The sequence below is a fragment of the Monopterus albus genome, unplaced genomic scaffold, assembly GCF_001952655.1.
Source record: "Monopterus albus unplaced genomic scaffold, M_albus_1.0 scaffold270.1, whole genome shotgun sequence".
Lineage (NCBI taxonomy): Eukaryota > Metazoa > Chordata > Actinopteri > Synbranchiformes > Synbranchidae > Monopterus > Monopterus albus.
In genome coordinates this window covers 1,898,634-1,918,206 of record NW_018128150.1, presented here as the reverse complement: position 1 = coordinate 1,918,206, position 19,573 = coordinate 1,898,634, and the positions used below count along the sequence as shown (strand labels likewise).

Genomic DNA, 19,573 nt, shown 5'->3' with positions numbered 1-19,573 from the left:
CTGCTCTAGTATCATGCCTTTTTTACTCCACTGCCAGCCACAGTCACCATTTTTCAAATGCAAATGACACAAATTACAAACCAAAGTAGGGTAAAGATGTAAAGTACTGACAAATGGGACCAATGGTGATGCAATACAGACAATTGTTTCACTTAACTACCTTGTCCACTAGATTATGGATTCTCAGGCTCCAGGCAACATAAAACTAATGCTGTTTCATGTGTCCTGTACATTTTGTACAGTACTTCTGAGTAAGATTCAAATCAGTTTACTCAATGTTATGACTTCTGTACACCCACGAGTGGTTTAGACTTGATAAACAAATAATAAAGCTGACAGAATTTAATCTTTCAATGGTGATTTTACTTTTCCTTGACAAGTTAAGGAATAATTATCCATGACTCTAACCTACAATATCTCTAAACAAAGGGTTACAAAAAGTCAAGCTGGTTCATCTGAGCCAACATATACATACTCTCCAAGCTTTGATCAAACACTCGTGTTTGAGCAAGGGAATTACTGAATTAAGGTGTGCAGCTCTTTGGTGACCTCCTGTGGAAAAATGGATTCATACAAAATATTAATACCATTTCTGTTCAACCAGCTTTGATGAAAATAAACAACTAATACCTGAATGTAAGGCCTGGGAGAGTAAGTAAAACTGTATACCATTATATTTTTTTTAAAACCTAATATAGGAAATCTTTTACGAAAAGTCTCATTTACTGTAATTCTGTAATGCGAGGGGTCTGCAGTGATCCTCTCCACCCTTCTTTTGACCCATGAGGTGTACAGGTCCTCCATGCCATGCACTTACGGACTGATCAACCTCTGTGGACAACACACTCAATGTGTCCTCATACTAAAATAAATATGGACGCAACCTAATTTACACTTCAATTTGTGCTGGAAAAAGGGGAAAAAAGGGGGGGGGGGTGCAATGATTGGGTGAGATCCTGGATGGAGAGAAGTCACAATCCAGACTCTACAGCTACAGAGAGAACTGAAATGTACAGTATGATGTGGTGCACGTTTGAATTACGTTAATGTGGTAGAGGTGTTCATTTTCCTGCCATAGTTTAGTCAGTTTTTCTTCTTCACTTTAGCTGTCCAGTGCACACCTGGTATGTTTCCCTCAGGGAACATGCACATGACATCATCGATCACAAATATCAGTCATAAATATTAAACATGTTTAAAAAAAATTTTTTAATGGAACAAATGGTTCTTAAGACTTGGCGCATGCCACATGATTTTATCTGCCAAATATCAACAACAACTGGCCCAGACTGAGGCTGACTCAGCCCAGTCAGTCATCACATCCAAACACCATTCATAATCAGCACTGCAGTCGTCAAGCATGTGCCCAGCTTTAGGTTGACTGGCGACTTTAAATGGCCTGTAAGAGTGAGTGTCTCTCTCTAAGTGTCAGCCCTGTGATAGACTGGAAACCTGTCCAGGGTGTACCCACCTCTTGCCCAACATCAGCTGGGGCTGGCTCCTGGCCCCCTGCTACCCTCTCCCAGATAAGCAGCATAGATCATGGGAAAACTGTGGGAGTCAACCCCCCCCCTTTGTATTTCTGATTGATGACATGTGCAAGCAAACACAGGGCAGAAGTAGCATCATCCACACCCACAATCTAATGAAATTGTTGTTGTATTTTATTGCATTATACTGCACAACTTGATGGACTAGTGCCATTTTAATTTGTTGAAAACTATATTTTCTCAAACTCGTATGGACATTACAATACCTGCTGATGTGTGCGTGTATGTCGAGGAACAGGGTCACTTACTCTGAAAGCAGGATTAGCTCCCAGCTCCAAGAGACATTTGACAGCCGACATGCAGAGGTTGGATGCAGCAATGTGCAGGGCAGTGCCAAAATTAAAGTCACTGCAGGTGGCATCTACATCTGCAATAAAGAAAAAGCCAATCAGGAGAGACTGCATCAGCTCTTTTGTGCAGGCCCTATGGCAGGGGTGTCAAACTCAATCGCACAGGGGGCCAAAACTCAAAGCACACTTTAGGTCGCAGGCCAAACAGGATAAACATTTATTGAACAGACTAAAACTAAATGTTTTTTTGAACATAAATATGAATCGAAACAGGATACAATATTATTCCAAAATAAATAAACTTGAACTTAAAATCACCAACCGTCTCGTAGTGTCGTCTTAGGTTATATTCCTTAATTACAGCCACATTAGCTCCACAAATAAGACACACGGGTTTACCGACAATGTCAGTCAACACATACTCAGCCTCCCACCGGTTTTGAAAGGCTCTGTTTTCAGAATCAACTTTTCTCTTGGCCATTGTTAGAGGCTAGCTTTGACTTGAAATTAGGGAAAATCTTTCTGTATACTATACAGAAGATGGCAGAGCACGGCACAACTTATCTTCGGATGTTACATGACAAAAGACTAAACAAATTTGACCCAAAATATCCGGAGGTAGGGTGATGAAGTAACAGACTGCATAGCCTCAAGACACAGGTACCATATTCTAAAATTTGAATCTTATAGGCTCTAGTTACTTTATAAGCTTTAGTTACTTTTCATAACTTTAGTTTCCTTAAGTTACCCCTCATAACTTTATTTGGCCTTTGTTACTTTTCATACCTGTATTTGCCTTGTTTATATATATTAAATGACTGATTGATGACTGCCATATTCTACTGAGTGAAACTCTGGAACTTTATGCTGCAACTTTTGTAGAGACATGATGTCTGTGCCTTCAAGTAACCAGATGGCCTATTTCACATTTTAACACAAACCTGTTAGCCTGTTTTGCATCTTCACCTAGGCCCGCTTAGCATATTCCTAGTTCTGCTTTGTCATGTAGCTTGCGGAGACAGGGGGCCTACAAAATGAGATGACCACCTGGCCCGTTTAGCATACTCACTAGGTCCTGCAATAGCCTATACAGATAGGGGGTCTGCAGCACAGACAACCAATTGTTCAGTCCTCAGATTACTAGCGACCGCCTGAAAATTACAACATACACACACATTTGGTTTCCAACACAGGTACAGTAAACTGACGTGAAGCAGGGGTTGACCTGCTCACACCAAATGGCCAAAAGGATTACGAAGCGTGAAATGTTGTACCTCTGTACAGGGCGGACTCAGCCCGAGAAGATAAATGTAATGAGAGAAAACATACCTCGTGGTTCAGAGAACAGTTTTTCTGCGTGAGCTCTGTCTCTCTAATCCCAGCGCTGCCTTGTCTGACCTGTGCCCAGACTGAGTAAACTTTGATTTTATACAGTCCTCTCCTGTCTTCTCTTCTCGCGCTTTCAAAAAAAAAAAAAAAAACAGGTAAAAAATCTAATAATATTATTTATCATATGACCTTGGCTGCATTACAGTTATTTCTTATTCAAAACGTGATCAATATGTGCGTAAGTAGATGGGGAATTAACATGTAACATTTTAATTACGTTCTGCTGAAGTGAACGAAATGATGTGAAAAAAAAATTCGTTCATTTTGGTGAACGAGATTCATAGAACCGAATCAGTAAAATGATTCGAACTTCCCATCACTACAGACCACCACAACCCAGCCTCTTGCTAGCGAATGTGCAGTCTCTGGAGAACAAGCTGGACGAACTAGGATTACAATGGAGCTAGGATTACAATGCAGTGGGAAATAAGGGAATGTTGTGCCCTAATTTCAGACTTGGCTATCAGACAAAGTCCCAAAATCCACAGTTCAGCTACAGACTCACTCCGTGCACCGAGGAGGCCATACTTCAGCTTCTGGTAAGGCCAAAGTAGTTGGTGTGTGTGTGTGTGTGTGTGTGTGTGTGTATTTATCAACTCATGGCGTGGAGATATACAGACTGTGTATAAGCACTGATAATGACAAATAGAACTTTTAGTGCTGAAATTCCGGCCCCATTATCTACCAAAAGAATTTAGCAGTGTGTTTTTTGCTGGAGTATATGTATATACAAGAGCTAATTCCTCAGCTGCTCTCAGAAAACTCCACGATGTCATCGGCACGCTAGAGACAGCTCACCCTGATGCTGTTTTTATCGTCACTGGCAACTTTAACCAGTGCAATCTACAGACTGTACTCCTCAAAAATTACCAACATGCGGACATTCCCACCTGGGGAAAGAACACTCTGGATCATGGTGGTGCATGCAGGGCTGCACCCTGCCCCCACTTCGGACACTCGGACCACATTTCCTTGTTCCTGTAGCCAGCTTACAGACAAAAGACTGAAACAAACAAACCCTGTCACCAAACAAGTCAAACTCTGGACCCCAGAGACTGAGGGCACCCTGCAGGACTGTTTTGCTCAGACAGACTGGGATGTGTTTAAAGTTGCAGCCACCTTGGAAGACTTTTCTGTTAGCATTCAGGACTGTGCTGAGTATGTGACTGGGTACATCAGCACTTGTGTTGACAACATTGTGCCCACCATACAAGTCAGGAATTTTCCCAACCAGAAGCCCTGGATAAACAGTCAGGTACGCCACATGCTGCGCGCTCACTCTCCTGCATTCAGTTCAAGCAATGAGACAGAGTACAAATCTGTGAAGTACAGACTGAGGAAGGCCATCACAGCAGCAGAAGCTGAGTGGCTTCTATTCTACTGTTGATGCTGGGTAGATATGGCAAGGCCTGCAGTACATCACAGACTACAGGACCACCACCAGCATCATCAGCTCCACAGACAGCCTGCCGGATGACCTCAACACCTTCTACACCCACTTTGAGACCTCCAGCTACAGCACAGAGGAGGCACACACACACCTGGACCACCCAACCCCCCACTCCCCTCCACTAACTATCACATCAGGCCAGGTACTCAAAACCCTGAGGAAGGTCAATCCCCTCAAAGCGGCAGGGCCGAAACAATATCCCTGGGCGGGCATTGAGAGCATGTGCCAAAGAGCTGGCTGTTGTTCTCACCTCCATCTTCAACCTTTCCCTCAGCCAGAGCATCGTTCCCTCCTGCTTTAAGACCACAACAATCATACCCCTCCCCAAGAAGAGCCCAATCACCTGTCTGAATGACTACAGGCCAGTGGCGCTCACTCCAATCATTATGAAGTGTTTTGAGAGGGTGGTGCTGGCCCACACCCACAGCAGTATACTGGACACCCTGGACCCCCCCTGCAGTATGCCTACCAGCCCAACCACCACCAGCAATAGCCACCTCAGAGGCTATTGCTGCCACACCACACTATTTCCTTTCTCATCTGGAAAACAGAGACTCCTACATCAGGATACTCTTCACTGACTACAGCTCCGCCTTCAACACGTTTGTCCCCGACAAACTGTCTACACTGGGTCTGCACCCCACTTTGCCTTTAAGTATAATTGCACTTACTTTGTGTGCTGTTTATCTACCTTATATTTCACCATGCGTTGTTTGGCATTCATTGTGGACAGCAAAGTAAGAAATTCATTGTACAGGGAAACATGTTTCCTCACTGTGCACATGACAATAAACACCGAGTCTAGAGTCTAGGGCTCTCAACCTCCACTCAATCAGCCATAGATTTTTCCCACCCTCTTCCTCATCCTAGATGAGTACAAGTCCTAAAGGTAGGGAAACTGGCAACCAATGATTTTCCCTGCACATTGTACAGTGCGCTGTAATTTCCGCTTAGAGTGCAATGATGCAGAGAGATGGAGGATGTGATAGTGTACTCAATTACAGCAGTGTAGAGCTGGACCAGCAGCGCTTGAAGCAGCCCAACTTTCCTGAGCTGCAAGAAAAAAATACAAACACTACCGGGCCTTCTTCAAAAATGCAAAACTCTACCCGCCCAATTTTGAGATACTGCTGGACAGCAGTGCTAAAAGTGTGCACTTGCTGTGAATGTAAAATTTATGTTTTTATAGTTAATAACCACAAGGGAATCATTTCATCTTGCTAAGAACGTGTTATATAGTTATAAATGCAGGATTCTGTGAGTTAAACATTTCTAAAATCATTAATTTTGACAACATTTACACTTGATAAATGTAAGTGTCACATATGTGTACACTACATGACTTTGTTAAATTCTGTAGAAGCCGTTTGTCAAGCTGTTCATCAGGCCTCGTCTCTCTACTCACAGTATATTGGCACAGCTCATCCAGCTGTTTGACCAGAGATGACATGATGTGCTTTATCACACGTAAATTTTACAAATGAAAACTAGTTGAATGCAAACAGAGCATCGCCTGTGTTTCAAAATGACACCATGTGCCATAATTTGTCTATACTCGTGTGTATTGATAGGAAAAGTATCCACTCACCCCTATTTGAAGATATGGTCAGGGACCTTCAGGACAGACTGTAGTTTACAATGTCTTTCTTGTTATTTGTTTCAGTACCATCAGCAAAGCTTTATCGGCCAAGTCAGAAAACCTCACCACAACAACAGCACTACCAACAAGAGTTGCCACAGAGAGATGAGCCTCATGAAGTTGGGCTGTATTGCAAGGATGATGTATACTGAAAATTTGGCTAGTGTGGGTGTACATTAAAAAAGGACCAATCAGTCTACTCACCACACAATCAAAATAATTTACTGAGGACTTTATGCTCACAACAGCTCGTTTTGAAAATAGAAATGTTAGTCCTATACTGAGGGTTGGAGCGAACCTCCCCTTCTCTCCTCTGGCTGCAGCACTGTCCTCACCTCCAGGCTGAGAGGCCTGCACCACCACCCGGATAAGCTGGGGCACATCAAAGTAAGCAGCGTAGTGCAAGGCCTTCATGTTAGTCCAGCGTGAGCGAAGGTTAGGATCAGCACCCAGAGCAAGGAGCTGGCAGGCAAAGCTGGCTGCTGTCTCTGCATCACCTGAGGAACAGATGAGAGATATGGTTATGTGTTTGTTGGACTGGGGGAGTAATGGACAATATGTCAACTCTAGAGACTCCGTTTAAAGAGTAGCACTGATGAACAGCAGTGCTTACTGAGTGATACAGGATTATGTTCAGTGATGAGAGCAGCAAGATAAACTAACACACAGACAAGAAAGATTTGTGTAAACCGCTGAGTGTCCTCTGTCAATACTAACCAATGCCCGGAGCCCCGGCTTTGCAGCAGTAGTGCAAGAGGCTCATATCTGTTAGTCCGTCTCGATCGTTCACACCACAGCCTCTCTTTAGAATCTGTACAAAGACAAGATATGAAGTGTGCCACTAAGGACCTGGTGAGCTGTTGAATAACAAGCACAATGGTCCTCGTATAGCTCCACTTGTATTCAAATCTGGACCAGAATTGTTGTGCAAACTGACACTAAATCAAGGCATTTAATTCTTAAGGGTAGCAGTTATTGAGAGAAACTAATCACCTGTTTTACCCTTGACAGAAGTGGCTCTTTGCATAATTTACTGCATTGCAGCAACTGTGTGCAACTCTGGGGGAGGTGGCATGGGGGTGGGTTGGCAGGGATTCCACCAACACCCACAAGCTTTTATTCATATCGTCTACTCATATTATGACTGTTATAATGAATAAAATATTTGTCTTAAAGTAGTTTCCCCAGTGACTTGTAAATGAGTTATTTGTGACAACTGAAAGCACAAAAGTACATACCACCTGGGTATGTGCATGCTCTTATATTTGCACAAAAGCAATGTAATCAACCAGTATCAGAGCATGTAGACAGTGAGAAATGGTAAATGGTCTTATACTTGTATAGCGCCTTTCTATGCTTTTACAGCACACTCAAAGCGCTTTCACACATTATTCAGCCTTTCACCCATTCGCACTCCCAAGCACTCACGCATTCACACACCGGTGACATCACCGGGAGCAACTGGGGGTTTAGTGTCTTGCTCAAGGACACCTCGACATGTTGACTGGACAAGCCGGGAATCGAACCGCTAATCCTCCGGTTAGGAAACGACCCACTCTACCTCCTGAGCCACAGTCGCCCCCATGGCGGAAATGTAGTATGGAGTCACCTCATTGCCGATGACGTTGACGTTCTTCTGAACATGGGGGACCCACTGTCTGAGCACAGCAAACAGCTCTGGTATGGTGGTGCTGGGATCCAGAAGAACCTCCCGGCACTGTGGGTCACTGGGGTCAAAGAAGGATAACTCTGGAGGTGAAGTGAAGGACAACAGAAAAAAAAAAAAAAAAAAAAATAATGTATTTCATCTTTATCGGTTGAACTGGAAATCCAAAGCTTTACTGTATGTTCCATTTTCTCCTGTATATGCATGGGAGGACAGCAGGTACACAAACACACTGACTTTCTGCAATAGACAGTTGCCCTTGCTGTGCTTTAAGAGGCAAATGAAATTAGTCATGACAGTGGATGGCATGCTATGAACCAAGTGAAGCATTAAAGGACCCAGCTGAGCCTGAGAACAAATAGGCTTTGCTTTCACAATGAATACCAACACATAAAATTTAATAAGGATTATTTTCCATTCACTTTACTAACTGTATTGTAGATAAGAGGAATCTGTTTAAGTTTTATTCTGATTCAAAAGACACTATAATAATAATCTGAAATTAAGTACTCACATTAGAGATTATTTTACCAGTTTAAGTATAAATTTTAATAATTTGTGGAATTACGTACTACTTGTCAAACCCACACTGGGCTACATGAGAAAATAGAGAGTCAAAGCTTTTCAGCTTACTGATTTCTGACTTTACTACCGCCAAGAGCAGGGGTTAGGTTTTTACTAGCATTTTTTGGTTTGTGTGTTAACAGTGCAACTCAAAAAATAATGAATGAATTTTAATGAATATTTTTGGGGAGGTAGGGTATGGCCCATGGGACAACTGATTAGATTTTAGTGCTGATCCATTGGATAAAGGATTCAATGTATGCGAACCCCCTTTTGGCCAGCATGTACAGTCATCAGCTTGTGTCAGCCAACAAAACTGTGTTCAACTATTAACATTAAACTGATTCTATGACAAAATTACAATAATAAACAATGACAAAAACATTCCTGTCACCCTAAAACTTGAAGCAGCAGTGAGTATAATTACCAAGCGTGAACTCAGGACTTCAGTTTTTTTGTTCCACCAGGATTATCTCAGACATGATTATTACTGCTTGAACCTTGATTAATCTGATAAATCTTGCCTAGTGGTACACAGATTAAATGGTCAACAATCATAACCAGTCATCAGCTCATCATTATTTCAACTGCATAATCAAAAATACAGTGGTGTGTAAATTAGCCTGAAATGTCACACACCTCCCTATAAGTGTATGTGTGAGAGATTATGCATGTAGATACTGACCACAATCACTTGGCATGGGTGCAGAAGCCACCTGGTGGGTAACTGACCGCAGATGGGAACTGTGTCTAGTATGGCAGCCCAGGACTGAGTCCCTCTCGACCAGCTCTGAAACATCCTCCTTTGTCATCACCCCCCTCAGGGCCTTTGGATGATATAAAGTTCTATTCTGAGAACATAAGTAGGTCTAATCACTATAAAGCCCTGACACCTTCACTTCTTTTATGAAGAGACAGGACTACACAAAGGATAAGACCAGTCATGTACTATATTAATAGTGATTTCAATGCTTCCCATACAGAGGCCAACAGTTCACCAGCACCTCATACTGTCACAGAGATTTGATTTGGTTTTCACAAATATGATCCCCATTAGCTGATGCAATGAGATAAGCTACTCTTCCTGGAGGTCTCATGCATGTGTAGTTGAGTCTTGCTACTTTAAATGTGTGAAAAGGTATGGTCGTTTGGAGCATTTGGGGGCAACATTTTTAACAAATATGCAGCACATGTGTGGCATTTCATAATTGATTGATTGATTTATTCTTTCAAACATGCAGACAGAACAGAACAGAACAATGATCAAATGACAATAACACACATGATTACACATATCCAACCAATACTAATTCAAAATCAATAATGAAAAAAATGTGTCACCCAGTGCAGCTGTGTGTTTCACTGATGTGTTTTTAATTGTTTCTGAACAACAATGGAGGCCTATGGCGCAGATGACCTACCTTATCCTGGCTGGAGAGAACGTTAACCATGAGTAGAGGTAATTCATGGGTATTTGCTGAAAACACTATTAATACAGAAAATGACCAGCCTTATCCTCTAAGTTCTCAAATCATCTGATCCCACTAAAATCATGAGCAGTTTTGGTCCTAAAGTGGGTCTAGTATTTTGTGATGAAACCTCAAAGTGGAATTTACTGGATAAAAATATCACACCTTTAAAGTTAAATATTGATTAGTGATATTTTTATTCACTTCAGTCAAAGCCTTTTGAAATGGAACACGCTCAGACAAATTGACTCATGAGTTCTCTTACATCCAGTATAGGCCTACACTGATTTCACCATTTCATGGGTTGATAACAGTGGCCACAGATTTTAAAACAAAATACATTTATGGTGCATATGTTTAATTACAAGTCTAACCTTGAAACACTGACACTTGTTAAAGGACAATAGCAAGCTGGGGAAAAGGACAGAACACTTAAGAAGTTCAACTAGAAGCAAACACACTCACAGGCCAAAGCCTGGAAAGGCAACTCGGCTTAAAATCCACCCAAGCAACCAGAACTCACTGTCATCTTCTCCTTTATCCCCTTTCTTGTTGATTTCCATGAGAGCCACCCAGTCCCGCTAAACTAAAATCAAGAGACAAAGACTGGGTCCAGTAAAACATCTAACCAAGTTGCATCCCAAAATAACTCCCAAGCACATAAGCTGTCCCCTCTTCAATCTCCAGTTACCCACCCCTCTCTCTGATTATACCCTGTTGCTCCCCCGTCTCCCAGGTTCAGTGGCTATTTACAGGCTGCACACTTCTGACTCTCCTCAGCTGGAATGCTACTATCATTTTCCAGTCGTGTGCACCATTGACCCCACTGTCACCACATCTAACTGGTCAACCAAAGACCTACAATGCAGAGAATGTGGCTGTAGGGTGATGGTGCAATAAAAGGGCTGCAAAATGGTGGTTGTGACCAGAAGAATGTCCCTCATCATTAAGGTCTGTGTTCAATTCCCCCTGAAAGCAAGAATCCAGCCACAGGCAAGATTCTGATTCCCTACCAGCTCCAGCAAGAGAGGTGCATCTTTTACATCTTTGCAAAAAAGCACTTTTCTCCATTTTAAAGGGGGGGGGGAATCTGAAATAATGGGGTTTCAGTATGCCAAAAATGACTAAGAAGCACAGGTGTTGCTAATAATATTAACAATGGCTCCATCCTATTCAGCCCTGACAGTGACAATGAGCCAGCATTCGCAGCATCATGACATTGAAGTAGCTGAATGGAGTTCAGTCATTCATTTTATTATTTACACTTCTGCTTTTCCTGCCTCCTTTGGTAAACCATTACCTAACATTTCGTCCCACTAACACATTCGGGCTCTAACCAGAGCCGGCTAGCACGGCTAAAGCTAAGCGCCGCTCACTATCTTCAAAGTGAGTTTACCGTCTCCGCTTCACAGCTCCCACACGGCAAACCGGCTGGCTCCGTCGGCGAAAGTTTGTCACAGCATTCGTGCCCGGCCCTGGGCAAATTTCTCTCCCTCTTTTCTCTCCCTCTGTTTTCTCTAACCCCTTGCAACTTCTTTCACACACCCCTCTCCCCCCAATCACAGCAGGTAACACAGGTTGCCAGATTCCTTCGACCAATCACATTACTATGACTGCATAAAGAGGGTGAACCTAGTGTGGTAACCAATACAGCTTTCCCAGAATTGGCATTTACATCACAAATACAATTAAAGCTGTAACAACACAAGCCATATTCATTTGTAAGAAGTACCAGCCCAGTATTTGCCAACGGGCTACACAGGTTTTCATGGTTCCATTTGGTATGTACTAGCTTTTCAACACCAACTTTCTCTGCTGAGTGGAGTGAGATGAGAAATTCTCTATGCCTCTCTCAGGTCACAGACAGACTGTCTAGGCATTAAGACTCTGCATTGTGACTTGGGACAATAGCCTGGTTTACAATAAGCCTCTCCTTGTTTGTCTGACCCATGACAATAGCCTGGTTTACAATAAGCCTCTCCTTGTTTGTCTGACCCATGACATCATCACACTCCCATCCTCAAAGCTAATGAAGAAACAATACCTGGTAACTCATTTTGGCATCCGCTGCTTTACACCTACTTATTCCAGACATCCAAACTAGTTGTTTTGACTAATTTCTGTGTCTGTGAATCTTTCAAATGCCATGATGAACATGATATCATAAAAAAAACATTATACAGTTCTGTTGTAGGATTTTATCAATGCACACAAACATTCCCTGAGAATCATAGTTCATTAACTGGGCATTTTAGAAGAGCTGTTCAGGGTCTCCAGATTGATTATTAGCAAGTCCTAGCACACAAATGAGACACCAGCACAGGTGCTTTAACCTGGCCTAATTACACACCCCTATACGTTTTATCAGTACATGTAGCTTGGTCGGATCCTTGAATTCCCAGCAGCCCCATTCGCCTTCAGCCTAAGCAGAGGTCTAATTAACGGAGATAATTGAAAACACCTGTTTACATTCCACTCATCTGCGGTCGAGCATTATTCCATACAACTAACATTCAACCTATTAAGCTACATTACTCATGTCGGGCTACTGGGTGTACACTTTGTAGAGTTTTAGCGTGGACATTTCCTGTACCAAGCTAACATTAAAGAGGTCAGTCTACTCAGCAATACCCAGTCTCTCATCTCACTCGTTTGCAGCACTAAAGCTATGCAATTCTCAAATATCTTACACATTTAAAATATGTCCCTGTTAATAGGAAACTGTTACAGGGCTAGCATATGTTTAAAAGCCGGTTTGGGCTTAGTGACAGATAGCTAGCTTACACATCTGTTTTACCTGACGCTTAGTGACAGTGAACCATTAGCAACCACTGACTTTATGCTCCTGCAATGTGGAAAAAGTTGCCAAGAGAGATGAAGTGCCTTGTCTCTGATGTTCACTCACGTTGGCTCTTCGAAAGTAACTGACAACGTTATCTAGGGCAAATATTAGCCCAAGTCTTGTAGCTGCTTAAATATATGCATTTTACGACTACAAACAGAAACAAACATCATGTTAGAAAGCCAACATGACACAAAAATTATTTTTACCTTGACCTCGCTGCTTGTTGCAGTTCGCTCATCTGGAAAATAATAAGAAGGCTAGCAGCGGATTTAAATTCTGTGCTGTATAATGAATACACATCCTGTTCCAGAATAAAAGCGTTTATTGTACACTTCCGGGTGGCAGTTGCCGTTTGAATAGCACGGTAGTCTATTATTAATGCATAACAGAAAGGTTTTTCACATAAACTGTTATTTTTAAATATTTGTTATTAAATCATTTCAAAACATTTTACATATTTTATTTTATTTTATTTTTTTAAGTGGTATAAAGTAGCCTGTTTTCTTATTTTAATTCACAACCTAGCCTCTGTTAGGCCCTACAGTACACTAGATGTGGTTCAGACATTCACTTTGATACACTGATATCTTCTACAGCATATTGCTTACATTCATACCCATAGGATATGCATGTAGACTGGTATGATAAGGCAGAAGTTGACCTGTCAACCATATAAAGTCAACTTCTGCCTTATCATACCAGTCTGCATGCATGTCTATAGCCATCTTTTAATCCAACAGATGTCCCAAGGGAAACAATGGGATGCAGGACACATCCAAGGCCAGTCTCACTGATAGATAGATGCTGAAGAGGCCTCAGCACTTGCCGCTGCCACTGTCTTAGACCTCGTTTCTTGTTGGTGAACAGTTAACCGGTTCAAGTTCAGGTCTGCTCCAAGCAGTCAGCCATTCCATCTTTCCACCAACATTTGTCACTACCCTGTTTTGTTATCCAGTTCAGGTGTGTCGGTGTGGGTCTGCGTGTCAGCATGAGTGATGGAGATGAGAATGGTGATTTAGTCTCTTGAAATCATGACCAACAACCTCTGGACATTACATCCAGAAATAAAAGTCAGTACGCACAATATGCTACCAATACAATTAAACAAAAAATGTAATAAATAATTTTAAATAATGACTCCGGCTTAGGATATACAAACGTCTGCTTCAATTTGTAGTGCAGCGACAGCTCCGCCAAACTTCAATTTCGCAGTTGCACCAGATTCCCTGAGAGTGATGATGCAGCCTAGGTCCTATTCACACAATACTGTAGCCTATATCCTGAATGTAGCTTATGTCCTCAGCTGTAAAAACACAATACTGTAGCCTATATCCTGAATGTAGCCTATGTCCTCAGCTGTAAAAACAGTACAGGCTAAGCGATAAGTGCCCGAACACCGTTTCCATGGAAACGTAAACAAAACGGTGGCAGTGATTGCTTTACATAACCTCGCTTACAGGCACACAAACCAAGCGCAATAACTGGCGCCTCTAACAGATGCATTATTTTTATAATCTAGCCACCAAAATGGACTTGAACAATATAAGGCGTGTATCCTCTGCGGGTTACCGGTTACCAGAACGATCCGATGGAACCAGACCGAAGACAACCCAGCCACCTGCGGACAGAACGCGCTACGCTAAAGGAGACGCGGTGTCCTTGGAGCAAAATCCAGACAAGAGAGATCCCGTTAAACAGGACCAAGTGTGGAGAGAGCTGGTATGGAGAGAGGTGAGAGGAGTGCGGGAATGGTGAGTATGACTCGGCACTAAGCCGTTTAAATAATGTGTGGAAGAGAAGGCTTAATTTCCATGTTGATTACTCTAAAGTCTTGGAGTCAATTGAAGCTGAAGCTAAACAGACTTAACCAATAGCCTATCATGGTCCACAGGGAGAAGAACTGGAGCTTTCTCAGAAACTATGACCCGATGGTAAGACTACATACAGCAAAAAAGTAATAGCATAACCATGTGCTGAAAGGTAAATCGACTCATTATGCACAGTGGCACATTTCACAATAATGTGTACAGTATATATTATCATTACTGATACATTATTGTGTACATCAAATTGAATGCTGCAACTGGTAAAAATTGAGCTAATTTATACCCTATGTGGTATAATTTGAAGTACTTTACATACTGCTGGGTAGCTTGTGAATTTTACAACAAGGATCAACAAAGTCTTATTATAATGTATTTTATTTACTCATCTGATTCCGAAAATTAACTAGTAACTAAAGTTATCAAATAAATATAGTGGAGTAAAAAAGGCAAGACACTGAACCCCCAAGTTGCCTCCAATGGTTAGAGCCATTGGTGTGAGTTAGCACTGCAGATGGCTGCCTCGGTTCTGTACCTGAAACAAATTCCTTGTGTGTGCAACATACTTGGCCAAATAAAGGTGATTATCCTGATTATTAGATGTAGTGACATTGAAGAATGAAGTAAAAGAAAATTCTCACATAAAGTACAGATACCTCAAAATTGTACTTAGCTACAGTGCTGGAGTAAGTGTACTTGGTTACTTTTACCTCTGACATACAGTATGTAGCCTATATGTTAAATTGCACAAATGTTGAGATTCCTGTGAAATAAAGAACTTTACTTCTCATCTAAAAACCTTATTGGCGCTAAACCTCTTTGTATATTCAAATGAATAAATATCCAGATTTTTCACCAATGGCATGACACTCAAAAACACTAAATGCATTGAAAACATAAGAAGCATTTGCAAGTTCTTGTGATTGAGATACTACCTGTCATACTCTGCACCAAACAAACATGGTGAAAATAAAAATTGACCTGTTGTGTAAGCATTTTAAATAATTGCAATATTGCCAAAGCTTTTTATCCAAATTATTATCACTCACAGTAAGTCTTCTTTGTCATGTTAGGCCTACACCAACCTTGCAGTACACATACTGTATCTAAATACTCAGTAGAGTATTATTGTTAATGGCAGTAGGCTATCGGGTATAAGGATGTGTGGTAGGCTAGTTGATTACAGGATAACTAAGTCTCATTTGTCCCTGATAAATTTATAGCTCTATTGTCAAACCACATCTAGCTGAATGTTTCCAGCAAGCATCTAACTGTGACTTTACCCCTGTGGGTTTGTAGGGACAGCTAAAGACAGAAGAGCCTTTACCCAGCTATGTGTCACTCTTTTCCGATTGCATCCCCAACACCACCAACCAGATGTTTGGCAGCAGGTTGTCCACTCCACTGGGAAGTGAACTGCTCAAACTGGATAGGCTGCTACTCTGGTCTGAAAGCCATCACAAGCACAAGCTGGATCCAGAGATGCTGCCCTGCTAGACCATGAGACAAAGCAGTTCACATCTGTACCTCAGCACATCAGAGTTAGTTTTTTATTTTTTTGTTCATTTAGTTTTTTTTGTTTTGCTGTTGTTTCAAACTATACTGTCCTTATGAGGAGCTCAGATTGATATGGCAGTGGGTGTTTTTTCCCTTTCTTTCTTTAAGGTTTTTGTTATTGTAATGCTGAGGGAATTGGTTGAAAAAAACAGCAATATGTTCAGAAGCCATTTCAGGGAATGTGTCAGGAGTAATAAGAAAATTATCTTTGCTGTACTACATTGTATTCATATTCAGTTATTCACTGATCATGTCTTATAATTTCTGTGTCGTTATAGGTTTGGGTGGTTTATTTGTGGCAAAAATGCTACATGCAAAGAGTGTAAACCTTATTGTGAAAGTCATTTCACTGATAAAGACAAGAAGGGGAGACATTGGCAGATCATATTCCTGTCATCCAAGCTCTATCATGTGTTTAATCAGATACTTGATCATCTAACAACACACCTGATTAAAGTTGAATGAATAATAGGTTTCACTACTACATTTCTCTGCAGAAACCTGGCTAGACAGAGAGTATTGCAGGGACTCACAATAAACAAGCAAAAGAGAAAATATAATGCTTGAAACCAGGCTTAAAGTGGTTAAATATCCTTGTTACATGTTTTAGGATGTCTAAACCACTGTTCCATGGTAGGGCCATGAAACTACTTTTTATTTCATAATGATGTAGCTCATACCCACCTGCACTTTATGTGAATGGTAGCACATCTCAAAATGCCATTCTTAAAGCTATGATAACACTGTTGTAAATCACACTGCCCCTTTGCCTTAACTGCAATAACAATTTTGGTTCCTAGTGAATTTGAAGCTTGTATCTTCAGATGGATGATAATGTGGATGTTGCTATTATCAGGTCAATGTCCTGTTCAAATAAAGATTTTAAAGCCTAGAGTATTGAATTAATTTTATTAAGCACCAGATCAACATATAGTTTAATCAGTACAGCAAATTATACATTGATGCCATTTTCAAGACTAATTTGGAAATAATTCCAAGTGGAATTTATTCTTATAGAGTAACCATCATGTGACTGCAGAAAAATAGTATTCTTATACTGTAGTTTCATACTGGAGTGGCCTACAGACTCATTTAAATGAGAAGGGAGAGACAAATGAGGAATTCAAACGCATTTATCAGCACAACCAGCCAATCAGCTTTGGGTTGACGTATGCGGAAGTGAGAACAAATGCCGACGGACAGGAAACTACACGATACATTCAAACTGAGTTAAGGTCACAAAATCATGAAGAGAATCAAACAAATCCGGCCTTCAAAATAAAGGTATCTCTCTCTTACACACACACACACACAAGTTAGGAAAGCAGTTATTTTCAAACTTGCAATAGCTTCAACATCCCAGTTTTGTATACTCTTAGATATTTACAAAATGTTTTCACCCAAATCCAAAATAGGTTTTATGTAGGCTACATTTATTTTGAAAGTTTAGAACTCAAGTATTTCTAAATTACATTATCTTGACCCTCAGAAACTGGTCCCTAGTTTTGGTAAAATTGTAGAGATCCGGCAATCTAAATTTTTTCACATGTTCTTTGAAGCTCCAAAATGCAGTCCGATAGCTTGTTGCATGTTGCCAATTTCAGCACATTGTTTATATGCATGGTGCTAAAGTTTCCGCAGATTTTTGCTCTGATGCGAGCGAAATCATCGACTGGAGTGAGCCTGAACAGTCTTCTCCTCGAGTTGATCGGGTATGTAAGATTCAGTGCAATTTGTTTGACTAGTTTATTTTAATTTAAAAAAAACTTTTGGGAGTGGGGGGTGAAAGTGGACATTGATACAGCATGGGACAAATTACTTCTCCTTCACTTCTGTTATTAAATGCTGGCGTAAAATTGATACTGTATAATGTTGTCTTCCTGTTCCTTACCGGGCACATCTTGTGTAATGAACCACACCTGCAAAGTCTGTTTGAAATATGTCTAATTTATTGTGGCCGTGGTTCGGCTGTAAGAGAAAACAAATCATTAACAACACAGCCCCCGAGGCACAGGTACATAATGTTAAATGTGGCATAGATCCGAGGCACAACTTACCTTTTATTTACATTGAAAATATACAGAACTTGGGCTAGGTTATTTCTCCACCATCATCCGTTTTCCTTGGACGGGGTAAGTGACGAAAATGCTCAAAGGACTTATTGGTGCAAGTACGAGGACGCAAAACTGGTTGTTATTCTAGATTACGCAAACGGGACAAACAGAAAACAGGTTCGTTAGAGATGAACTGCGCCTCGACTGGAAAGCGGAGGAGGGCAGGGGTCGGTGACCAAACCGGTCAAGACGGACAGTTTAGGAGCTTGACACCAGCCTTCAGTCTGTACAGGAAGTCACAGAAACACTCATCCTGTTAGGTCTGATCCCGATTTAATAAAAGGTCATCAAACCAAACCAACTTTTCAGCTTCTACTCAGGGTCACACTTACAGTATATGACAAGGACAGAGATAACATGCTGATCTGTGTTGATCTCCTCAATATTGTGTCTGAACATGTATTTGGGCTACATTTCTCTCTTCCATTTAGTCTGCCACTGCTTCAGATGTCACTGAAAGAATCTTCATCAAAGGCATTTGTGTCACTTAAATAATACTTCATGAAATGAATCAGTTCATAATGTAGAACAGAACTATCACAGATAGCAGTCTATGAGAACTATATGTAATGCACTGTACAATGACTGTATTCAGCTTCTCTGACCGATAAAAATCACCATCAGCCACACATTTATTCTAACAGAATAAACCTTCATAGTGCAAAAAATTCAATCACTGCAGCTGTACAAGAAATGATATGTTTCTATAAAACGTCATCTCAGCCAATCAGCTCTTAGATCAGGTGAGAGCCAGGCATTTCCCATCATACCCTGAGCTCTTGCAGTCGGTGGAGAACAACTGTTGTGCCAAGCTCCAAAAACTGCAGCCGCCTCAGGATCAAGTTGGACAGAAAACTACTGGCATGCATTGTGAGCCGATTGCCAGTGGATAAATCTGCACTGATGCGGGTCATCTCGAACATGCATAATAGAGATTTTGAGGCACACAGCTGAAAAACTGCCATCAGATATTTTTTTTTTTAAAAGCCTACCGTGAGGGCTTAACACTAGACAATTATATTTTGTTTACAGGAGAAAATAATTTGTTAAATTATTGAGGACAAGAAAAACTGCCCACAGTCAGTTCTGTTTGTCTTGAAGTTGCAACATGGCGCCCAGCGAGGCGGATGTGTTAGCGCGTTCCACTCTCGAATGGCGGCTTTTTTTTCGTTTTTTTTTTTTTTGTGGGTTTTTAACTTTTTCTGGAGTGCACAAAT

The 19,573-nt window shown here is 41.2% G+C and overlaps 3 protein-coding genes across 7 annotated transcripts in view; 2 read left to right on the top strand and 1 right to left on the bottom strand.

Moving 5' to 3' along the window:
• LOC109972797 (CAP-Gly domain-containing linker protein 4) overlaps positions 1 to 12,183 on the bottom strand; it is a 49,987-nt gene extending 37,804 nt beyond the window's left edge. For all 3 annotated transcript variants that reach the window (XR_002276741.1, XM_020621936.1, XM_020621937.1), the window contains exons 1-6: positions 12,062 to 12,183; positions 9,234 to 9,399; positions 7,928 to 8,067; positions 7,036 to 7,129; positions 6,654 to 6,815; positions 1,799 to 1,917 (exon numbers count right to left, since the gene is read on the bottom strand). Coding sequence is in view for 2 of the 3 variants with exons in the window: in XM_020621936.1 (XP_020477592.1) it covers positions 1,799 to 1,917; positions 6,654 to 6,815; positions 7,036 to 7,129; positions 7,928 to 8,067; positions 9,234 to 9,399; positions 12,062 to 12,112 (732 nt within the window). In the remaining variant the exon portion in view is untranslated. The remainder of the gene's footprint in view (positions 1 to 1,798; positions 1,918 to 6,653; positions 6,816 to 7,035; positions 7,130 to 7,927; positions 8,068 to 9,233; positions 9,400 to 12,061) is intronic.
• Positions 12,184 to 12,484: 301 nt separating this feature from the next.
• cimip5 (ciliary microtubule inner protein 5) lies at positions 12,485 to 17,130 on the top strand. Of its 2 annotated transcripts, XM_020621940.1 has the most exons (4): positions 12,485 to 12,628; positions 14,382 to 14,613; positions 14,754 to 14,793; positions 15,985 to 17,130. In XM_020621940.1, exons 2-4 carry the CDS (start codon positions 14,390 to 14,392, stop codon positions 16,180 to 16,182), a joined length of 462 nt encoding a protein of 153 aa, XP_020477596.1. In that variant the 5' UTR covers positions 12,485 to 12,628; positions 14,382 to 14,389; the 3' UTR covers positions 16,183 to 17,130. The 2 variants fall into 2 exon arrangements, with proteins under 2 accessions (XP_020477596.1, XP_020477595.1); XM_020621939.1 differs by lacking the exon at positions 12,485 to 12,628 and having other exon boundaries at positions 14,121 to 14,613.
• Positions 17,131 to 17,458: 328 nt separating this feature from the next.
• slc66a3 (solute carrier family 66 member 3) overlaps positions 17,459 to 19,573 on the top strand; it is a 14,109-nt gene continuing 11,994 nt past the window's right edge. Inside the window, exons 1-2 of one of the 2 annotated variants that reach the window (XM_020621945.1) lie at positions 17,459 to 17,526; positions 17,875 to 17,954. In XM_020621945.1, the coding sequence (XP_020477601.1) occupies positions 17,896 to 17,954 (59 nt within the window). In that variant the 5' untranslated portion in view covers positions 17,459 to 17,526; positions 17,875 to 17,895. Of the gene's footprint in view, positions 17,527 to 17,573; positions 17,955 to 19,573 lie in introns of those variants that run through there. The other variant, XM_020621944.1, reaches the window with a different exon arrangement.